Source organism: Ixodes scapularis, unplaced genomic scaffold, assembly GCF_016920785.2.
Source record: "Ixodes scapularis isolate PalLabHiFi unplaced genomic scaffold, ASM1692078v2 PGA_scaffold0__279_contigs__length_252992795, whole genome shotgun sequence".
Taxonomy (NCBI): Eukaryota; Metazoa; Arthropoda; class Arachnida; order Ixodida; family Ixodidae; genus Ixodes; species Ixodes scapularis.
In genome coordinates, this window is record NW_024609835.1 from 233,210,895 (window position 1) to 233,235,388 (window position 24,494).

The 24,494-nt window shown below is 48.3% G+C and overlaps 1 protein-coding gene across 1 annotated transcript in view; it reads left to right on the forward strand.

The window, feature by feature from the left end:
• LOC8054046 (double-stranded RNA-specific editase 1) overlaps positions 1 to 24,494 on the forward strand; it is a 49,180-nt gene that overhangs the window by 2,142 nt on the left and 22,544 nt on the right. Inside the window, exon 2 of the mRNA XM_029976742.4 lies at positions 1,334 to 2,238. Within this exon, the coding sequence (XP_029832602.1) occupies positions 1,334 to 2,238 (905 nt within the window). The remainder of the gene's footprint in view (positions 1 to 1,333; positions 2,239 to 24,494) is intronic.

The following is a 24,494-nucleotide window of genomic DNA, read 5'->3' on the forward strand; positions in this document are numbered from 1 at the left end:
TCGAGAAACAGCTGAGCAGTCTTGGGCGCACCGAGTCGCTCGCTAAAATATCTTGGAGTCCTCACAAGCAAATAAACAGAAGGTTATACCGAAGCTATACGGGCTACAGATAAAAGCAACGACTAAACACGCCAATCGAAAGCCAAAGTAGCAGTGGTAGCGGCTCAAACAAGCGCACTCCGCGCAACGCCCGGACCGTAGGTAAAAAAGAATGATACTGACGTCACGGCCCGATGCTGCTTTAGCGATCGGCAACCCCCAGGCCGCCCACTAAGGAGCAGCGGCTCGCTGCGGGTCGCATTTTTATTATCGGCATTAGTTGAGAATGAGGCGTCCCACGGACGTGATATTTTGGCTGGGGTCGTATTTTGTGTCACTACAGGGATACTAGTAATTTATTTCATTTTGAATTTTGATCGGGGTTGCCCTTTAAGTAAAAATCGCTGCCAATATTTTTTTTTTTTTTGACTGTGCATTTGTTTGTAGTGGAAGGACTGATTTTAGCTTATTTATTTGTGTGCCCCAGAAAACCACTTTACAGTGCATTCTCTTGAGGCTGATTGCTCGTGGATTACCCTGCGAAAGTTTTAAGTTGGCGATTCCCGCGTCAGCTGCAGTCATATCTGTCCATGTCTGTTCGAATTATGTGGGTGGGTGATATGTATGGCGACAAAGCGGGTGGCTTTGTCTTTGATTCTTGAAATTCAGCGGCCAATCAGATCAAAAGCGGCTACGCTAAGCGGTATATTTTTAAAATAACTGGACAGCTCTTGAACTGTGTCGAGTAAGCTGATCCGTTTACCTCAGATCCCCGCTTCTTGCAACAAAATGCAAAGGGCACGCATGCAGATAGTAAAGTCTGACGTAGTACACAAAGTTTGTTTGAGCCTCTTTTATTGCAACATTGTTTTTTCTATGTTCTGCTTGCAATGTTACTGATTTTTTATACGTGTGTCTACGAGCACGGCTGGGCAAGATAATTCAATAATGATTCCGAGTACCCGCACAAATTGCCTCGCTAAATTTGGTGGGAAAATTGACACCATGTGATCTATGCGTCCTCCAGTTTCCCTGCTCATTGTACCTAGAAAGTCAGTTAAATGCAGGCTTTTTTTTTTTTTTCTTCTCGTAAATGATGGTTTTGGAGAAACTCGTTTCAAACTAATAAACTAAATCAAAATGATTCTGCCTTAAATACTGCATTTCATGCTTTATAGAGCTTTGAAGATAAAAGTAGCTGCCAATTTTTAGGTCACAGTTACAACCGCTCGTTCATAATTTATTTTGGCGTGCCGCCTGGAGCAGAAACTAATCGGCGTGCTCACTCCTGCAGGAGCCCAAGAGTCCAATGGGAAAGTGGAGGACGGGGATGAGAACAACGCCGGGGACGCCAAGACGAGTGGCAAGCGCAAGGCCTCCGGGCAGGGCACCCCCCGCAAGAAGCAGAAGAAGAACAGCCCAATGACGCCCAAGATGGTGCAGCCCAAGAACGCGCTGATGCAGCTGAACGAGCTCAAGCCGGGCCTCAAGTACTCGGTGGAGTCGCAGGAGGGCCCCGCCCACCAGCCCAGCTTCGTGGTCTCAGTGGACGTGGACGGCCAGACCTTCACGGGCCGGGGCCAGTCCAAGCAGCTGGCCAAGCACGCGGCCGCCCAGGCGGCCCTCAAGTCGTTCGTCCAGTTCCGCAACATGCCGGAGGCCTTCTGGGCCATGAGCCGGAAGGTGACCAGCGCTGACTTCACCAGCGACGAGGTGGAGCAAGAGGAGGGCACGGGCATCTTCAGCAAGTTCTCTTCGGGGGCGGCGGCCATCGCGGAGTTCCACCGGGACCAGCTGAAGCGGTTCTCGGCGGACGGCGAGGACGACTCGCCCGGCGGCGCCTCGGCCAAGAAAGCGTCGAGGGCCGCCGAGGAGGCGGACAAGAAGAACCCTGTGATGCTGCTGAACGAGCTGCAGCCGGGCCTGGAGTACACTCTGGTGGCAGAGAACGCGGCGGTTCCCACCCAGCGGTTCACCATGGCAGTGACGGTGGCCAACGGGGACGTGTATGAGGGCTGCGGCTCTAACAAACGGCTCGCCAAGGCGGCAGCGGCCCGCTCTGCCCTGCTCAAGCTCTACAACATCATGGCCAACCCGTCCGGGGTGGTGCACTGCGGGGAGACCGGGGTCAAGGTGGGCACCCTGGCCCAGGCATTGGCGGACCGGCTTGGTGGACGGGTCAACGAGGCCCTGCAGAAGGTGGGTTCCCTTCAATCGTCCGGGGGCGACAGCGGAGGCTGTATGCTGGGTCCGTCAGGGAAGACAATGCTTTTCTTTGTATTCCCGGGTAGATTGTGGACAGCAGAGGGCAACCTCTGTCTCGCTCGTCTGTCCGTCGCAGAAAATAAGGCTTTTCTTTGCATTCCTGGGCAGATTATGTGTCCCAGAGCCCTCCTTCCTTTTGACGTTAATGCCAGCGGCGGTGATAAGGTACAAACTTTTCAGCCTGCGACATTATTTCTTGGACCTAGGGTAAAATACTGAACGAGCGACCATGTGGAAGTTGTAGATAACCACGAAAAAAAAGGGGATGAATGCTGTTTTTATCGGAGGGCAGAAAGCACCTGATAGGGCAATCGATTCAACAGAAGGGCGAAGAAGCAGTACGGGGTGGTGGTAGAACCCTTAATTTTCAAAGCAGCTGTGTTGCTCTCATCGAACCTACTTTCCACCGACGCATTGAGCTTTACCTCTTTGCACGAATGTATGCGTGTAAAGCTTCGCCGCTTTGCATTGGCTTCTCGGAGAAGCGGCCGACAAAGAGAAGCCCCTCAGTTTTCCTCAGTTTGCATTTTCCCCCCAATTACATTTGGAAACAAAAAGACCGCATTCATAAAATGTGTTAGCTCCGATCCAGGGCTGAATTGGGTAAGACGCGTTGCATTATGGGACGCTTCCCATAATGACGTCACGTGATTGAATGTGACGTCACACGAAATGGAGCGGAAATCTTTCCTGCCAAATTTAGCGCTAAAATTTTACCCTTGTGACGTCTAACGTCACGTGACCCTTTCCTCTGTTCTTTCCCCTCCTCCTCAAAAGCTGTGCTCTAATTCGGCATTACAGAGAATTGTAAATGTCTTTTTTTGTTAAGACGGTAACGCGCAAGTTTTCAAACCAGGTTCCTCATGCTGCCCTGAGAATTGGCCGAGCTTCTGAAAATTCCCAGCCGTCTCTGCCCGCAAATAAAGCGTTCTTCCAGCTTAAAGGGAGACACTACCTTGGAATGTCAACTTTTGAACCGCTCACTCAATCGACATGGTATTTGCAGGTGGTGTTTGTAGCCAAGTTGAAGGAAGGCATGCGAAGTTTCAGCCCTGTGAACCAATCTTATGACGTACTGTACCCCCAGAACAAAGTAAAGCACAGCTTTTTATGTAATCTGTTCAATGAATGTACTGTTGAAAAATGGTGTTGATAACCACATATTTTTCTGGTGGAATGCATACTGGAATACCTGTTGCCGGTTGCTATTGGTGAATTCCACTAACAGATCTGGGGAGCTTTCCAAAATCCGTGAGGGAGGCGAAATGTCGCTCCGTGGAACCCGCTCCAAATCGACGTGGGAAAGATGAACTCGCATTTTTGGAGCGACCCACCAACCCGCCCGAGACGGTCGGCTGCTCAAAATGGCCGCTGCTCGAACTTGGCACACCAACCAACGCTTCAACCAACTCATCTTTTCGGCAACCATTGACAACTGTCGCTGCTTAGCTGTGGAAATAACACGCGACACGGGCCGGCCAAAGATATCCATACTACGGAGCCCATGTCACAAAAAGCGATGAAAAAGCCCGCATTCGCCACCGTCGCATACCTTTACGCCACCTTGAAGCGGTGGGGCACGCACAGCGATTGGTGGACTTCAAACTTCTGGTATGACTGTAATAAGCACAAAGAAGTAACAAGTCATCACTTGCACGGTCATTGCCTAATCTGTTCTTGCTTTATTGCACGAGAAAACACCGGCGGCATGCAGTGTAAGAAGGTAAACAATCAGTGGCGGCAAAATGAACAGGCCTAACCTTTCGTCTGCCTCCTTCAGATTTTCTGTCATTCTTTTTCTCATTCTTCCTCTCACGATCACAGATATCAGCGCTTACGATGTGCCACGCTTCAGTTTTTGACTTCGCATCTCTGATCTACATGAGGTTGAAGTGTTGGAGCCGTCACAATCCCGCATAGACAACCAGATCCAACTCGACGGCGCTGCCGGTCCGGCAACCTCGCCACACATGCACACCGCCGAGTGAAAGGAAATGACATAGCACGCTTCTGTCAACTTCTGCCGAAATCCCTAAAATCCCGCGGATCAAGTTCGGCGGGTTTGGAGGTGCCCCACGGTGCAGGCGCTGCCACAAATGGGAGATGATTAACTTGAGCCGGATCTGCCAGCGCAAGAGGGTGGCTCCAAAAGGGGCACTTTTGGAGCGCCCAAAATCTGCAAGTCCCCGCAGGGGGCACCTGTGAAAGCAGGTGTTTGGAGAGTGGCGTCTCCACGGACCCCGAGCCATGCGGGTTCGCCCGCCCACGTATGGCTGTGCGTGGCTTTCCCGTGTCTGGGCCCCGCAGGGGGCACCTGTGAAAGCAGGTGTTTGGAGAGTGGCGTCTCCACGGACCCCGAGCCATGCGGGTTCGCCCGCCCACGTCTGGCTGTGCGTGGCTTTCCCGTGTCCGAGGAAAAGGGCATCCTGGTGGTTGAGCCGAGCCCGGGGTAGGTTTGGACCCTTCGGGGCCCCCCGGGTGAGGCAATACACCACTTCGGCCCCTGCTTCTCGTAGACGGGAGTCCTGGTAAGGCCCGGCCAGGATGATTCAGCCTAGTCGCCTTTTCTTCTACTATCCCCTCCGATCTTTCACTTTTACCTGTCCTGTTTCCTTCTTTTCCTTCTCATTTCTCTTGCTCCTTTTTCTTCCCTCTTTGGCGGCAAGGGCTAACCTTGGGTGGCAATAGACCTCTTGTCTGGACCCACACTAGGTTATAGTGTCTTGGTAGCACTGATAGCGTAATGTCGTCAGCAAAACCCTTATTGCTATGGCGCATTACCTATCCCCATGTTGGGCTCCGTGGTGGGTGGTGCGCTACAGATGCCGAACGCCTTCCCATTTCTTATGGGTTCTAAACTAAACCAAAAACCTGATCGGGCCCTGAAAAGGGTCCGGACCGAAGTACACGTCAGAGAAGCATTTGCACCCGTGGAAAAGTTTCCCCGATTTCTCGTCATGCATTCCGAAACGGAAAAACCTTTATCCAAGTTATCCCCGTTCCTGGTCTCTAAGACTCTTGAATCTGTAATCGGAAAAAATTTTAAAGCAAAAAAAATGCCATCTGGAGATCTCCTCGTTGAAGTTGTAACCGCTCAACAAAGCTTAGACCTGCTGGCACTCAACGTGGTGTCTGACTACAGGGTTACTGTATCACCCCACCGCACTTTGAACACTATAAAAGGCGTAATATCAGAAGATGACCTGCTAGAATCCCCCGAAGATGAAATTGTCGATGGCCTTCGTGACCAAGGAGTCATTGCTGCCAAACGAATTTCTTTTCGAAGGGACGGCCAAGAGGTGAAGACAAAGCATGTCATTCTGACTTTTGAGCTGAGGGCGCTTCCGGAATCAGTGAAAGCCGGATATCTGAACTGTAGAGTACGGCCATATGTGCCAAACCCTCAGCGTTGCTTTCATTGCCAGAGATATGGCCATAGCGCCCAGAGCTGCCGTGGGAAGACAACATGTGCCAAGTGTGGCAAAAATGATCACCCTGCAGAGAATTGCTCTAATGCACCTTGCTGTATCAACTGTGGTGAACCTCACCCTGCTTATTCCCGATCGTGCAAAAAATGGAAACAAGAAAAAGAAATTATAACACTCAAAGTGAAAGAGAACATCTCATTCCCCGAAGCCAGGAAGCGATTCTCCTTCCTGCAGAAGGGTTCTTACTCTTTGGTGGCACGTGCAGGGGGTGTGCCATCAAAGTCTTCGGTAGGAATCCAGGTCTGTCCTAATGACCTGGTGATTCCACCACCTCCCCCTGCCTCACAAAGATTCGCTCCACGACTCCGTTTGTCGTTGGAACCGAAGAAACCACAGGGGCCTCCAGATGGTGCAGAGGCAAGAGATGCCTCTGTGCCAATGGATGGGAGACAAGAGGAGAGGCGGCAACACCAGCCTCAGGGAGAAGGCACTAGTGCCTCTTCCATTCTAAAGGACGGGCCATCGAACGATGTGCCTGCCTTGGTCACTCGGACCCCTCCCAAGAAGAAGGAGGGTAGTTTTCGTTTTAAGGCTTTAGGAGAGGCCTCGACACGTAAGGAGGTGCCCGTACCAGCTGCTCCCTCAGCCGTTCCGCCTGAGGAGGAGCGGATGGAACTTGGTGAATCTCCTCCTCCTTGTTCGGTCCCACCTGATGACGCAAGGCTTATTACAAAGTCATCCCAGAAAAAGCTCAATCCGCGAGTAACCCCACCCAAACCGCCCCAGGGCACTTAGGGCAGGTTTCCTTTTTTCTTGTGTTGTTACTTTAAACCGTTTTTAACATGAACTCATATAGTTTTATACAGTGGAACTGTAGAAGTCTTCTGCAAAATATTGATGACATTCATTTCTTTCTGGATGAGCTACAGCCCATTGCTGTGTGCTTGCAGGAGACATATCTTAACAACACCCATACAAATGTTTTTAATCGTCACCGCGTTTTTAGAAAGGATCGGGATTCAGACCACTCTTCAGGTGGTGTTGCCATTGTTGTACGGAGTGGCATAGCATGTGTGGAAGTTCCTTTGCGTACATCACTAGAAGCTGTTGCGGTACGTGTTCTTGCTGATCGTCTCATTACGGTTGTGTCCTTGTATTTGCCACCTCATCGTCAACTGCATCTTCATGAACTTCAAGGATTGGTTCAGCAACTCCCAACGCCTTTTTTAATTTGTGGTGATTTTAATGCTCACAGTCCCATGTGGGGCAGTAAGCGCCTTGACTCTCGTGGCACTGTTGTAGAAAGATTTTTATTGTCCTCAGACGTATGTCTTTTAAATAAGAAAGAACCAACGTTTTATAGTTCCACTCATAATTGCTTCACATCCATCGACCTCTCCATTTCATCACCTTCATTACTTCCCTGCTTTTCTTGGAAGGTTTTAAAGAACCCTTTTGGGAGTGATCATTTCCCGGTTGTAATTGAAAGCCTTGTTCCTCTGCCGTCTATTTTAAAACGAACCCCTAGGTGGAAACTGGACAAAGCCGACTGGGCACTCTTTAAACTTGATGCAGTGCTTGACCCGTCAGTTCTAGCAAATTTGTCACCTGAAGAAGCGACAGTGTATGTTACGGAGCAAATCATAAGTGCCGCCCAAGACGCCATTCCTCGCACCTCCGAAAATTTACCCAAGAGGTGTAGGCCTTGGTGGATTGAAGACTGTGCCACCGCAAGGAAAAAGCAGCATAGGGCATGGGACACCTTTCGGAGGTACCCTACTCCTTCAAATAAGATAGAATTTAAAAGACTAAAAGCAAAGGCCCGATGGACTATGAGAAAAGCTAAGTGGAAGTCCTGGACCAGGTATATTTCTTCCCTAAATAGTTTTGTCTCAGAGAAGGAAGTTTGGGATAGGTACAAAAAAATCAAAGGGGATTACCGTTGCTTTGTTGTTCCTCTATTTAGCTCCCCTGCTAACTCGCTGAAAGATGTTGCTAATGTGCTTGGACAGCACTTCGAAAATGTTTCCAGCTCCCGAAATTATCGGATGGAATTTAAACGTTTTAAAGCAAATGCAGAATGTCACCGTATACCCATGTCCGGTTGTAGCTCGGAGCCATACAACACTCCTTTTACAATGCAAGAACTAGAGGTGGCTCTGGGCTCCAAGAAGAGGTCGGCTCCGGGCCCTGATGGAATCCACTATGAAATGCTCCGTCAACTGTCTCGAGAATCGCTCAACACACTACTAGATTTTTTTAACTATCTGTGGGAAGCAGGCTACTTTCCTCAAATGTGGAAACAGGCGCATGTAATTCCGTTGCTGAAAGCTGGGAAGGACCCTTCGGACCCCCGTAGTTATCGTCCAATCGCGTTAACGAGTTGCCTTGGCAAAACCTTTGAACGCCTCATTAATAGGCGGTTAATTTATATTTTGGAGCATAACCACTTCTTTGCTAATAACCAATGTGGTTTTCGAGAAGGGCGCTCTACTTTGGACCACATAGTCCGCCTGGAAACAACAATACGTGAAGCTTTCATAAATAGGCAACATTGTGTCTCTGTTTTCTTCGACCTGGAGAAAGCATATGATACGACATGGCGCTATGGTATCCTTCATGATTTATATGCCTCTGGGGTGCGTGGTCGCATGTTGCGGTGTATAAGCAGTTTTCTGACAGGTCGCTCCTTTCAAGTTCGACTCGGCACCACACTATCCGACCAGTATGTCCAGGAAAATGGTGTTCCGCAAGGAGGTGTACTGAGTGTCTCCTTGTTTGCCGTAAAGATAAACTCGTTGTCAAAGGTAATTCCACCTTCCGTTTCATACTCCCTCTACGTGGATGATATTCACATCTCGGCCTCTTCTTGTAATTTGTCTAGCTGTGAGCGGCAACTGCAGCTTACCATCAACAGAATTAGTAAGTGGGCTGACCAAAATGGGTTTAAGTTTTCAGCTGAGAAGACTATCTGCGTGCCATTTTCTCTGCGTCGGGGGCTGTTTCTAGATCCAGAACTGACACTAAACAGGGTCCCTATTAGTGTAAAAACGGAGCATAAATTTTTGGGCATAACGTTTGATAAAAAGTTAAACTTCGTTTCCCACCTGAAGAACCTGAAGAAGAAGTGCCTTAAATCAGCTAATATTCTTAAAGTCTTAGCGCACAAGTCATGGGGATCCGACAGAATATGTCTGCTACGCCTGTACAACTCCCTTATCCGGTCACGTCTGGACTATGGTGCTATAGTTTACGACTCAGCAAGGCCTTCTGCACTTAAAATGTTGGATCCTGTGCATCATCTCGGTTTAAGGCTCGCTACAGGTGCCTTCCGCACATCGCCCATTCCTAGCTTGTATGCTGAATCTAATCAGATGTCACTTAGGCACAGACGACGTTATCTTGCTGTGACTTATGCTTCCAGAATTTTGTCCTATCCAAATCACCCAACTTATGGTGCCTTGCAACATTCTCGGTTTGCTCGTCTTTTCGAACATAAGCCCAGGGTTGTACCGCCTTTAAGTCTTCGCCTTGAGGGCATTTGTACATCTCTTGACCTCACCCTTGACGAGACCGACCTTTTGCAGAAGGGTGAAAATGAAGCTCCGTGGAGTACGTTGCCCGTCTTTTGTGATTGGTATTTTACTAGATTTAATAAACATAACGTCCCCCCTGTGGTGATTCAACAAGAATTTCTTGAGGTGCAGAAGAAGTATGATAACTACTCCCAATTTTATACCGATGGTGCTAAATCATTGCATTTTGTAGGATCAGCAGTTTACTCTGAAGGATTCAGTAAGGTTCAGCGTCTCAAGGAATGTGCAAGTATTTACACGGCAGAGCTCTATGCAGTGTTGATGGCCTTGGAATATATCCTCATCAGCAAGACAATGAAATCTATTTTATTCGTGGACTCTCAAAGTGTGCTCACCACACTTTGCTCAATAAAGGGAAGTAAAAATAGACTGGCACAACTTGTCCGATCTAAGGTACAATGTGGTCTGCGGCTTGGCCGAGACATAAAATTCTGCTGGGTGCCTAGCCATGTGGGGATCCTAGGTAATGAAAGAGCAGACGAATTGGCCACGAGCTCTAAGCACCTACTGCCAACCACCTCACAGATTCCATTTCAAGACATGAAGCCCTTGGTGAAATCATCAGTTTTCCGGCTATGGCAATCGGAGTGGAGTCTGGAATGCGAAAACAAACTTCACAGGATTAAACCAGCTCTTGGTATATGGGAGAGTGCATCCCACAAAACCCGCCGCCTTGAAGTTCTTTTGTGTCGTCTTAGAATTGGACATTCCTTCCTCACCCACAAACATCTGCTCAGGGGGGAAGCCCCACCCCTGTGTGATGAATGTGGGGAGCGTTTGACAATTTTACACATTTTGTGGCTGTGCCCAGGGCTTGAGCAAGAACGACGTACACATTTCCCCGAGTTTTTTTCCCACCAGATTCCTTTTCACCCAGCGCTGCTAATTGGCGAGACTCCTATAGTACCATTTGATCGTATCATAAATTACTTAAGAAAAACCGGCTTCCTACTAGAGTTGTAATTTTAACTCTATGAATTTTAACCTTGTCATATGAACCTCTTTTTGATAATTCATATAAAAAAGACCTGAGTATGGCCCAACTAAACAAGCTTGGCGCAGTATGGCCATAGTAGCTTTGCGCCATAAAGCCCGTAATCAATCAACCCGTGTCTGGGGAAAAGGGCATCCTGGTGGTTGAGCCGAGCCCGGGGTAGGTTTGGACCCTCCGGGGCCCCCCGGGCAAGGCAATACACCACTTCGGCCCCCGCTTCTCATAGACGGGAGTCCTGGTAAGGCCCGGCCAGGATGATTCAGCCTAGTCGCCACTTCTACTATCCCCTCCCTTCTTTTACCTTTGTCTTCTCCTTCTTTTCACTCTTCTCATTTTCTCTTCTTTCCTTTTTTCATTTCCTTTGGCGGCAAGGGCTAACCTTGGGTGGCGACAGACTCCTTGTCCAGAACCACACTTGGGTATAGTACCTGGGCAGTGCTAGTAGCGTAACGTCTCCAGCAAAGCCCTGTTTGTTATGGTGCGTTACCTATTCCTGTGTTGGGCTCCGTGGTGGGCGGCACACCACAGGTTCTGAAGACTCTCCGCCTCTTATGGCTCCCCCCTCCTCCAAACCAAACACGGCGCGTGCCCCTAAAAGGGGTTGCTCCGTACTTACTTTCGAAAAAGCATCCGAACCGCCAAAGTTTCCGAGATTTTTTGTCATTCAAGCTCTAGATGAAGAAAAGCCACTGGCTAAGCTCTCGCCTTTTCTAGTTTCAAAATGTCTTGATGCCATTATTGGCAAAGCTTTCAAGGCGAAAAAGCTTTCTGGTAACCTTCTTGTCGAGGTTGAAACAGAAGTTCAAAGCAGGACGCTTCTAAAACAGACATGTCTAGGCGAACACCAGGTAAAAGTAAGCCCACATCGGACACTGAATAGTGTTCGAGGTGTTATCTCTGAGCCTGATCTGATAGATTGCACTGAGGATGAAATTCTGGCTGGACTCCAGAAACAGGCAGTGGTGGCCGTCAAGCGGATCACCATCCGTAAAGACGGGCAGGAGCAGCCAACCAAGCATTTGATCCTGACTTTTGAACTGCATACGCTTCCTACGACTGTTAAAGCTGGTTACCTACACTGCAAAGTCCGGCCTTTTATCCCCAACCCACAAAGGTGTTTCCGGTGTCAGCGCTTCGGGCATGGCTCGCGAAACTGTCGGGGCCGTGAAACTTGTGCAAAGTGTGGCAGCAACGACCATGTTGCTGACATTTGTGAGAATACTCTCAACTGTGTTAACTGCCAAGGCAACCATGCTGCTTATGCTAGAGCATGCCCACAATGGAAGCGGGGAAAAAGAAATCCTAACCCTTAAAGCACAAAAGAATATTACCTACCAAGAGGCAAAACAACAGTATTCCTTTTTCGCAAAAGGAACGTTTGCGCAGGCGGTGCAAAGGGTGTTGTAAGTTTGAACTCTGACTCGGAGCCCGGGAGGGCAAGGAACAGAAAAACCGACAACGAGATGGCGATAAATCTCACGTGGTACGGCGCAGCGTAAGAACGTAAACACAAGACGAAAAATAAGCACGCACAAAGAGAAAACACCGATCACGAGGAAAGCACGTGGATGCTCGTGTAACCTCGACTGGCACCTGACGGACTGAGCTTTGCCCGCGGCCTCACGTCATGTTTACACCAGCTCGGGCGAACTTGAGCAAGACGAGATGCCTGCCGCTGCCATCAACCATCTGGGGGTGCGAGAAGCGGAATCTGAAACGTCGGTCGGAAGAGAGAGAAGGAAGACGCGAGCGACAGCCACAGCCCGGTGTGGGAACGAGAGATCGAAAAGGAACGCCACGAAAGACGCCACGCAAAAAAGAACTCTTCTGTGTTTAACGAAGCTTAAGTTGTAGATTTAGAATAATAAACAGTTCGTATTGGGTTAAACCTTGCGGTTGTCATTAAACAACAAAACTTTCTGGTGCCGAAAACCCGGGATTAACCGCCAACGAAACCCCCGAACGAAGAAATGGCAATTCAAGCTACAATCGACCGACTAAGACGCAGAAGAGCAGTGGTCCGAACGTCAACAACGAAACTCCTGAACGAAATCGATGTTCTGCTGGCCGCGGAAGACACGCATACGGGTGAGCTTCAAGAAAAGTTTGAACTTCTGGTGTCCAGAGAATCAACGTTAAAGGAACTGGACCGTGAGATGGAAGCAGTGGTGGACTGCGAATCGATAGAAGAGGAGATGACAGGCGCGGAAGTTTACCATGAAAGAATCAGCGTAACGAAGACGCGATTGCGAAACAAGCTGGCAGAACATGAACAAGCCGCTGCCAGGTTATCTTTGATGCAGAACACGGCCGTCAAAACTATCGCAAATCAAGGACGGATGACTACGACAGTGAAGCTCCCGAAACTTGAGATAACGAAATTCCAAGGGGACATACGAGCATGGCAAGGATTTTGGAGCCAATTTGACTGCACCATTCACCAGAACGAAACTCTCTCGGAAATCGACAAGTTCAAGTACCTCAAAAGCTACCTGACCGGCAAAGCTGCTGCGGCAATTGAGGGACTCGCCGTTACTGCCGAGAACTATAAAGTTGCAATCGACCTCCTGAAGGAAAGATTTGGTCAACAGGAGCTGATCATCGAAAGCCATCTGTCACGGCTTCTAGAGATCAAACCAGTCCATGACTCCAGGAGCGTCAATGCGCTCAGAGCGTTATACGATGAAGTGGAGACGGGAGTTCGAAGTCTTGACGCCCTGGGGGTTCAATCGGATACCTATGGAACGATGCTCCTTACCGTTCTTCGAAAGGTCGTGCCGGCCGATCTGAGCCTGGAGTACAACCGGAGGTCCGCCTCACGAACAGCGACAAAGCACAACGAGCTGAGAGACTTTCTGGACTTCCTGAAAATCGAGATAGAAAGCCGGGAAAGAAGCTTATATGGGTCAGGACATTCCGTGCCACGAACCGAGGATCAAAGAACCTTTCGTGCAAGGAGAGATCAGCAGAGTCGTTATCCTCCTTCTGCGTCTGTACTAACAACAGCAGCAGGCCTGGATGAAAAGAACTGTGTGTTCTGCAAATCAGGTGCTCATCTGACTGCGGACTGCACATCCTCAATGACCAACGACGAACGCAAGCGTGTTCTGAAGGCTGAAAATCGATGTTATCGTTGCACCAAGAAAAACCATCGAGCAAAGGATTGCAGAAGTGCAAAGTGGCTGAAGTGTGCGCAGTGTGCAGGGAGACACGCAAGTGCCATGTGCGACCCGAACTTCAAGCCTCAGCATAAGACTACGGTGAAAGAAATGGCGAACACCGGTGAAACATCAACTTCGGAAGGAACGACACTCCAGTCAACGCTCAAGATAACAAACTTAGAAAGGAACAGGGGAAAGCGAGTACCTCTGCAGACCGCTCAAGCCTGGGCAGAAGGTGAAAGAGAGCGTTGCCGGATTAGACTTCTCATCGACGGAGGAAGCCAGCGGACTTTTATTCGCCAAACCGTTTCCAAGAGGCTTCACCTGAAGGAACTGGGTGAGGAGGACTTGACCATTTTCACGTTTGGAGATGCAGCAACGAAAACGAAATGCAAGCGAGTGGAACTATGGCTCCGCAGCCAATACGACAGAAGATCCGTAAGAATAGAAGCCCTCGAGGTTCCTCACATCTGCTCAGATGTCATGAACAACCCCTCCGAGGAACTGCGGGGGCTGCCTGACGATATGAACCTCGCGGACGTGGAGCTCTGGGACAATCCATGCGAGGAGGGAATCAGCCTTCTCATCGGAGCCGATCACTTCTGGGACATTGTGAACGGCGAGGTCAAGCGCTTGGATGGGAAGCTGATGGCAGTCGACACCATCCTCGGGTGGACACTTCAGGGTCCCGTTACCTCTACTTCTGCGACAATCTACTCGCCAACAACTGGAGTGATGAGGGTGACTGTGTCCGACACAAACGACGCGGAAATTTCGGCTCAGCTCAGATCATTCTGGGAACTTGAGCACATTGGAATAGCTGACGACGTGACGAAGACATAAGAGACGGAGTTGCTCAGCGAATTCAAGAAATCCGTAAAGCTTGAAAACGAACCGCACCAAGTTTCACTGCCAGGCAATGAAGAAGGCTGGCCAGGCCGAGTGGAAAATGATCGCCAGGTTGCGGACAACAAAGCAGAAGAAAAGAAGGCAACAGTGTTGCAAGTAACTGCACCAGCTCTGTTTCCAGTTTTCGACTTGGAAAGGTACAACTCGGCAACCAAGGTGATCCGCGTAACTGCTTGGATCAAACGTTTCGTGAATAATTGTGCCAAGACAGCAGACAAACGAAGCTGACCTCTCTCAAGCGAAGAACTCATAGAACCCGAAACGTATTGGCTTACCATTGCACAAAACGAGACCTTTGTACCAGAAATCACGAGCTTTCGTGAAGACAAACACGTTGACAGAAAATCGCCTCTCAGAAATTTGAACCCATTCCTGGACAGCGACGGATTGGTTCGAGTGGGTGGACGATTGCAGCATAGTGACAACAGCGAGAATGTGAAACACCCAATCGTCCTTACCGCCGATCACCCTTTCACCACCCTTCTCATCGCTGAGGAACACCGTCGGCTGTTCCATGCAGGGGTTCGAGACACGTTAGGACGGCTACGGGAATGCTACTGGATCATCAGAGGACGACAAGCAGTAAAGAAAGTAATTCACAAGTGTTTCGCCTGCCGAAAACAAAGTTGCCTGCCCGCATCCGAGCCAATGGCTCCCTTACCGGCGGACCGAGTCACAAGAAGCGACCCTTTCAGCATCACGGGAGTAGACTTCGCAGGACCTTTGATCTGCCGTCAACGGAAAGGAAGCAGCAAGTGCTACATCGCTCTATTCACGTGCGCTGTTACACGGGCGGTCCACCTGGAGTTGGTGAGTGACCTCTCCTCCGCCACATTTTTGTTGGCTTTCAAGCGTTTTGTCGCACGACGCGGGATCAGCACGACAGTGTATTCGGACAACGCTTTAACATTCAAACGAACGTCGAAAGACCTTGAACTAATTTTCCGTGTCATCCGGTCTGAAGAAGTGCAGGCATACTTCTCGAATCACAGAATCCGTTGGAAATTTATCGTCGAGAGGGCCGCATGGTGGGGCGGATTTTGGGAAAGAATGGTGCGATCCGTCAAGGTGTCTCTGCGCAAGGTGTTGGGACGCAGCAGCCTGGATTTTGAGGAACTAACGACTGTCCTGGCCGAGGTCGAGGCCGTCATAAATTCTCGCCCTCTGACGTACGTGTACGCAAACGCCGAGGAACCAGAGGTGCTCTCCCCAGCTCACTACCTAGTGGGGAGGAAACTAACGAGCCTTCCGCCACATCGAATACCAACGGAAGCGCTACCAGCTGGAGATCAGCTTGCTCGAAGATGGAAATACCGCACTGCGGTGGTGAACAATTTCTGGAGACGGTGGCGGCGAGAGTATCTGCTCGAACTAAGGTCAGCGCACCTGGTCAAACCCACTGCCTCATCGGGACTCCAAGTGGGTGACCTGGTTCTTCTAAAGGAAGACCGTCTACCAAGACACATGTGGAAAACCTGCAGAATAGAGGAGACTATTCAAGGAAGGGACGGCAGAGCAAGAGCATGTAAGCTGATCCTACCCGGGGGAGGAAGGCTTCGCCGGCCCATTCAACATCTGTACCCGTTGGAGTTAAAAGAATGACCGTGCCCGCTCATTCCGGGGGAGATTGTTGTAAGTTTGAACTCTGACTCGGAGCCCGGGAGGGCAAGGAACAGAAAAACCGACAACGAGATGGCGATAAATCTCACGTGGTACGGCGCAGCGTAAGAACGTAAACACAAGACGAAAAATAAGCACGCACAAAGAGAAAACACCGATCACGAGGAAAGCACGTGGATGCTCGTGTAACCTCGACTGGCACCTGACGGACTGAGCTTTGCCCGCGGCCTCACGTCATGTTTACACCAGCTCGGGCGAACTTGAGCAAGACGAGATGCCTGCCGCTGCCATCAACCATCTGGGGGTGCGAGAAGCGGAATCTGAAACGTCGGTCGGAAGAGAGAGAAGGAAGACGCGAGCGACAGCCACAGCCCGGTGTGGGAACGAGAGATCGAAAAGGAACGCCACGAAAGACGCCACGCAAAAAGAACTCTTCTGTGTTTAACGAAGCTTAAGTTGTAGATTTAGAATAATAAACAGTTTGTATTGGGTTAAACCTTGCGGTTGTCATTAAACAACAAAGGGGACAAGCACCGCGAACAGAATCGAAGGCCACTCAGGTCTCTCCTGAGGTTCTGGCAGTGGCTCTTCAGTCCCCAACCCCCCAGCAGTGGCAGCAGCTTCCCCTGGTTTCTGGAGGAAGCGCACCAGCTGCCTCTCGACCACGGGACAGGCAGGGAGCCCCCCTAGCTGTCTCCACTCCAAGGTGTCCCCCCAGGGAGAAGGAGCGAGAGTCTCGCCCCAACTCACGGGAGAGGGCCTCGTCTAAGGAGCGGCATCACGCCGCTCCTTCAACAGCTGAGGGGCGGGGACGGATGGAGTTGGGCGACGTTCAGCCCAGCACCTCCACTGCTGCCCCTTTGAGTGAGGGCGGTCGTGGCCGGGGAGTCCGGCCCCGTACCTCGACTTTGCCCAAACCTACACAACAAGCCTCGTCTCAAGAGGTGGAGGCGAGGGACGAGGCCTCCGAGCCTTCCGCTCTTTCGTCCGATCAGGACGATATGGAATGGGAGATTTCTAAAACAAAGAAAAAAAACGAAAAAACCAGTAATACCTCCAAAGTAGTTTCCTCTGGGAACGTCATCCCAAGACCAGAGTAGTTGATTGTATTTTTATACTTGCATCTCTTTTACATAATAATGCCTCCACTTGTTCTACAATGGAACTGTCGAGGTCTTCTTGCAAACTATGATGATATTACTGATATACTAGAGGAACACAGTCCCATTGCCCTCTGTTTGCAAGAGACTCACCTAAAAGAGAGTCACACAAATGTCCTCAGGCATTTCCAAGTGTTTCGGAAAGATCGGCAGCATTCAAGCCATCCATCTGGAGGTTCTGCTGTCGTTTTGCAACGCTCTGTACCATGTTTGGAAGTACCCTTAAACACTGAACTAGAGGCCGTTGCTACCCGTATACTGACTAACCGATTGATTACTATTTGTTCAGTATATATACCTCCAAACTACCAGCTTAAGTATGAGGAACTTGAATTACTTTGTGATCAGCTTCCTTCTCCTTTTGTGCTTGTGGGTGATTTTAATGCTCATAATCCTCTCTGGGGAAGTGGACGAAAAGATACACGAGGAGCACTTATTGAACGTTTTTTACTGTCATCAGGATTATGTTTGCTCAACTCGAAAGAATCTACACATTTTTCATCAGGAACACGTACATTCACATCAATTGATCTTTCAATTGTGCATCCCACATTATTTCCTTTTCTAACATGGAAAGTCATTCCTAATCCATATGGCAGTGATCATTTTCCAATTATTTTAGATTTTCACAATCGCCCTATTACAGTCCCAACTCGGACACCTAGGTGGAAGATTGACAAAGCCAATTGGACACTTTTCAAACAATCCTCTGTTTTAGCTATTACATCTCTCCATCAACTTTCTATTGAAGAGGCAGTAGACCATATTACAAAGCACATATTGGAAGCTGCTATGATAGCAATACCCATGACATCCACTCACCTTCCCAAACGACCGAAGCCATGGTGGAATGAAGATTGCCAAAAGGCTAAAAAGAAACAAAACAAAGCATGGGGCATTTTTAGGCGGTACCCTACACCGAGGAACCTTGTTACTTTCAAGAAAATGAAGGCTTCTGCGCGATTTGTTCGCAGGCTGTCTAAAAGACATTGTTGGATGAAGTATTCGTCATCTATAAATAGTCAGGCGACACCAAAGGAGGTATGGGATCGAGTCCACAAAATAAATGGGTCTTACCATGCTTTTTCCATTCCTCTTTTGACAAAAAATGGAATATGCCCTGAAAGCCTCGAAGAACAGGCAGACATTCTTGGCGAACACTTCGAGTTCATTTCCAGCTCAAAGAACTACACGCCTACTTTCCTTCGACACAAAGTACAGGTAGAAAAAAGGTCAGTAAATAGTTCGAGTGGCTATCAAGACCCATATAATGCTCCACTTACGTTGCATGAACTTGAAATGGTTCTTCATTCCCCTAAGCAGACTGCACCTGGCCCAGATGGAATTCATTACATTATGCTACAACATCTTCATCCTTCAACTGTTCAACTCATTTTATATCTTTTCAATAGAATTTGGTCTGAAGGCCACTTTCCAACTTCTTGGAAGTTGGCCTTTGTAGTACCCTTGCTTAAACCAGGAAAGGATCCTTCTAGTGCTTCTAGTTATAGGCCTATTGCATTGACTAGCTGTCTATCAAAAACTCTGGAACGAATAATTAACAGAAGGCTTATGCATTATCTTGAAACTCACAAAATTCTAGACAGGTATCAATGCGGCTTTCGGTCGGCACGATCCACAGTGGACCACCTGGTTCGCTTTGAGACAGCCGTGAGAGAGGCATTTGTGAACAAACAGCACTGCCTTTCGGTGTTCTTTGATCTGGAGAAGGCTTATGATACTGCCTGGCGATTTGGAATCCTGCAAGACCTCATCAACATCGGTATTTGCGGGAGCATGTTCGGCATCATTAAAAGCTATTTAGAGTGCCGCTCATTTCGTGTGAAACTTGGAACAACTTTCTCTCGGGATTTTGTACAGGAAAATGGTGTGCCCCAGGGTGGTGTACTTAGTGTCACTCTTTTCATTATAAAAATAAACTCCATTGCCCGAGTAATACCTCCTTCAGTTCAATACTCTATTTATGTTGATGACATCCAAGTTTCAGTATCATCATGTAACCGCTCCATATGTGAAAGGAGAGTTCAACTGGCAATCAACAAATTGACGAACTGGGCTGATACCAACGGTTTCAGGTTTTCCACAGAAAAAACTGTGTGTGTATGCTTTTCTCGCCAGCGAGGAATTTTTCAAGATCCTTCATTAACCATTTATGGACTGCCTATAGCTGTGAAGAGTGAACATAAGTTTTTAGGTCTTCTATTTGATTCAAAATTATCTTTTGTTTCTCACATTAAGCAGTTGAAGTTGAAATGCACAAAAGCACTTAATATCCTAAAAGTATTGTCTCATCAATCTTGGGGTTCTGATAGACTGTGCCTTTTACGCATTTATCGTTCAGTGGTTCGCTCCCGTCTAGATTATGGCAGCTTTGTGTATGGCTCAGCTAAAGCATCAGTATTGAAGATGTTAGACCCTATTCATAATCAGGGGCTACGGCTGTCTATCGGAGCATTCCGCACATCCCCGGTTCCCAGCCTTTATGCGGAGGCCAATGAGGTCTCTCTTGAGAAAAGACGCTTTGCTCTAGGATTTATGTATTCACTCCGAGTAAGGTCTGTTCCTCTCCATCCTGCTCATGATTCTGTGGTAAAAATTAGGTTTCAAAGGACTTTCCAAAATAAGCCAAGTTTTGTTCCTCCTTTTGCCTTGAGAAATACTACAGCAGCAGAACTCTTTGGTCTGGAGCCCAAACCCTGCGTGACACAGCACAGAAACACTGTAGCTCCTTGGGATTACTCCCTCGTCCATTGTGACTTTACACTGACAAAACACAGCAAGAAAGACACTCCGGACGAAGTGCTGAGGCAAGAGTTCTTCGAACTACAGAGCCACTATCAGCACTACACAAGCTTTTATACAGATGGTACTAAAACTGAATCGTTTGTAGGCTGTGCAATGGTTGGACCATCTGTTTCCAAGGTAAAAAGACTGAACCCCTTTGCCACAATTTTAAAGGAGCTGTGCAACGATTTTAATGTTGAAAGAATTGGCATTTTCTGCTTTTGATATTGTTCACTGTGTCACAAATGGCAGAAAACACACCTCCTTTCATCGCAATGTTGCGATTCTGCCGCGTAATAGCGAGGCAAAACTTGGAATATTTCCCGACCTGCAGCCACGAGCGGCGGCCATGAGAAACAAGCGGCGTGACGTCACTTGGGTCGTTGTAAGAAAGATAGCAAGTTGTGCGAATACCTGCTCGATAAAAGGTAACTCTTTTTACAAATCTTGTCGTTCCAACATATATATAAATGCGTCAACACCCTGGTATCATCGACAAAACTTTTATTATACGGAGTTTTAGTGGCGCCATCTATCCTAGGTCCACAAAACCGCGAACAGCCGCCAGAAGCCGGAGGGGGAGGGGGACAGCGCCGGACTGGCAAGGACGGGTGGTCACGCGGTCGGCAGCGGATGAGTTCTCGCTGCTCGCTGATGGCTCTAAAGAGAGAACTTTTCCGGAACTCCGCGCCTACTCTAGTGACGTCACTGTGCACGTGACCCGGAAGACGATGCACGAGTTGAGAGGCGGCAAAAACCTGGATCTTTTTCATTTTTTTAAGTAAAAACTAGGGTATCCAGGCAAAATCTGTTTTCTGTAGTTCACTGCAGAAGTGTCAGGCATCAACTTCCACAATTATTTAAGCAAAGCCCTGAAATTGTTGCACAGCTCCTTTAACGGCAGAGTTGCATGGTCTACTTCTTGCTGTTGAACATATCGTTGAGAAGAGGCTACGTCGCTCCGTAGTATACTCAGACTCTTTAAGCTCATTGAAAGCCCTTGTTTCCCTGAATATCCCCACAAACCCGTTGGTTTCACACCTGCAGAGTAAAATAATCTGTGCGATCAAAAACAAATGTGATATTGTGTTCTGCTGGGTGCCAAGTCATGTTGGCATCCCGGGTAATGAGGAGGCAGATCAAGCTGCGCACTCTGCGGCCACACAAATTGTACACCTTAAAGAAATTCCCCACAAGGATTATCACAAGGTGGTTAAACATTGCATACTACAGAGATGGCAACATGAGTGGGATACTGAGATAAACAATAAGTTGCATATGGTGAAACAACTCTTGAAGGAATGGGAGAGTGCTCGGCACCGTGAACGATTCTACGAGGTGATACTCTGCCGTCTAAGGATTGGCCATACACGGCTCACGCATGGGCATCTTTTGCGGGGTGAAGATGCGCCACAGTGCGAACATTGCCATTGTCCTTTGACTATACTTCATATTTTAATTGAATGCAATGCGTATGGCCTAGAACGCCGTAACCACTTTTCAGAGCTTTACAAAGAGCATACTCCCCTACATCTGATGATTTTACTTGGCGATCAACCCCTCATACCACACTCTTGTGTTTTTAACTTTCTCAAAGCAATCGGCTTTCTACACCGACTGTGATTTTACTGTTTTGATCTCATGTCCATTCCTTTTACACTTATACATAGGTCATGTCCATTGTTTTATCCTATCATCTGCTACTAAAGCTCTTTCTTCTCCTTAACCCTCTCCCGACAATAGTTTATGTACTTGGCGCAGTATAGCCTTAGATGCTTTTGCGCCACTAAAACCCAATCAATCAATCAAAATCTGCAAGTGGAATTCACCATATAAAAAAAAAGTTAAAAAAAATGCAGATAAAAAAATACAAATTTTTTTTTTTTACATTTTTTTTTGTTTTGTGCGAAATTAAAATTTTCATGATAGAGGAATGTGAGAATGCAAAATCTAAGTTTATAGTAACCGCCTCCATGAAATTCTGGCATATAAGTCGCAAATATTAAGTCTCTATACACCAACTCATGTTTACAAACGAACCGGAGCGCCCGGAGCACCCCTAGCGGACGCCACCTGCGCCGCGCATGCGCGATGGGGGTGTGGGCTAGAAGCTTGCCGTCGCCCATAAACAAACCATTGAAATGCGATATTGTTGGCGTGGGTGTGAGTCCCCGTGCTCTTTTTGGCGTTGGAATTGTTGATTCTGCGTCCTCCTAACAATGTCTGACTACTTGAGCATCGTCAGCAAAATTACCGAGGCTCTCTACACCGCAAAACTTCGCGTGAATCATCTGACATGCGGCGATTCATTCCGCGTGGACGCCGCAGAATGTACGCTAAAGCCTGATTCACATGATGAGATTTCGCTCGCAATTTTCAGTAGCGACGTCGCTTGGACTGCAAAAGCGTGAACTGTAGCTGAGATGTCGACGTCGATACTGAAAATCGCAAGCAGAATCTAACCAAGTGAATCAGACATAACAAGCCGGTGATGGCCACTGGTAACAATGATCAACATCTCTTTGTATCTACTGTTTACGTCCCAGCCTGCTTACCAACCGTCAAACTCATGTCTTTTGGGGCCGGCACTTACTTCTTATCGCAAGTACCGGGCCCACGTTTGGTCTACGGGCCGGTGTCCTCTAAAAGAGCAGACAACAAGCAGAAACGTTTGAAAGAGCAGACGACAGTTTGAACGATCAGGCGGCCGTTTGAACTTGAAGACGCACTGAACGTAGTCCGCAGGTGGTTCGTACAACTTGACAATTTTCCGGCGCTCATTTCGGAGCAAAACAAATAAATTTGATGCCCAGAAGTATCCGTAAATTCAACCCAAATTGCTTTCCGCCCAAGCAATCGTGGTCCGACGGCGTCTGGTTTTCACTTTTCACGGCATATATCCACGTTCTCGGACGAACCAAGCGCATGAAAACTGACCTTCAAATCTTTCTCGACAATTTTTGGTACAGCCCCAGTCGCAGCATTTCGACGAGAAGGCAGGTTTTTGTCTTGTTCCTTTCAAAACAACGCAGGAATACACGTCTGGCATGGGCACTTCCGCCCGCAGCCCCGGACCGGAAGTGCGTCCGACGCGCCACCACCGCGGCGTGACGTAACAGAGATGAGTTTGTGTATAGTTTCATACTGAGATGATTGTTTTATTAAAGGAGCTGTGCAACAATTTCAGGGCTTTGCTTAAATAATTGTGGAAGTTGATGCAGTGAACTTCTGCAGTGAACTACAGAAAACAGATTTTGCCTGGATACCCTAGTTTTTACTTAAAAAAATGAAAAAGATCCAGGTTTTTGCCGCCTCTCAACTCGTGCATCGTCTTCCGGGTCACGTGCACAGTGACGTCACTAGAGTAGGCGCGGAGTTCCGGAAAAGTTCTCTCTTTAGAGCCATCAGCGAGCAGCGAGAACTCATCCGCTGCCGACTGCGTGACCACCCGTCCTTGCCCGTCCGGCGCTGTACCCCTCCCCCTCCGGCTTCTGGCGGCTGTTCGCGGTTTTGTGGACCTAGGATAGATGGCGCCACTAAAACTCCGTATAATAAAAGTTGTCGATGATACCAGGGTGTTGACGCATTTATATATACGTTGGAACGACAAGATTTGTAAAAAGAGTTACCTTTTATCGAGCAGGTATTCGCACAACTTGCTATCTTTCTTACAACGACCCAAGTGACGTCACGCCGCTTGTTTCTCATGGCCGCCGCTCGTGGCTGCAGGTCGGGAAATATTCCAAGTTTTGCCTCGCTATTACGCGGCGGAATCGCAACATTGCGATGAAAGGAGGTGTGTTTTCTGCCATTTGTGACACAGTGAACAATATCAAAAGCAGAAAATGCCAATTCTTTCAACGTTAAAATCGTTGCACAGCTCCTTTAAGGTGGGATTTGCTGCTGAAAAGCTGAACTGTGAAAGATGCACTTTAAATTTGAAGTTCACTTTTCTTTATTTTATCTTCAAAAGAATTGTGTGGGGTGTCTTCATGTGACCTAGAACTCTCCAGCTCCATATGCTGGTCCTTCTTCAATCCTCTTCTGCTCATTTGTGATGGCTCCAAGCTTGCGACGTTTCTGGGCGATCTTAGAGCTGTCCTGTGCCTTCAACTTGGCCTTCAGGATCTTCTGCTGGGTTGCTTTCCTGTGCCCGTTTTCTTGGAACGCAAACCGTGGGTTAAAGTGAACTATTGTCCCTAGAAGGGGGAATTCTATCTAGGTCACATGACTGGGCAGAGCAGGGGCGCTGAGAGAGGAGCAGTACCTACAAGCAAAATGGCCGCGGCATCGCTTAATGAGGGCTAATAGTTCTGCTTGGTTCTGCTGAACATTCATTTCGATCCGGCTGTTATATTAATGATACATCATCAGCCTATTAGCACGTCAAGCAATGCGATAGTTCAGAGGGACTACTAAACTAACCGACGGCAGCATTCCGCGAACGCATCACTCTTCAGCAGTCCGGGATCCAAGACATATGACTGTGCATAAGCCTTGCAACTGTTTTTATGGCG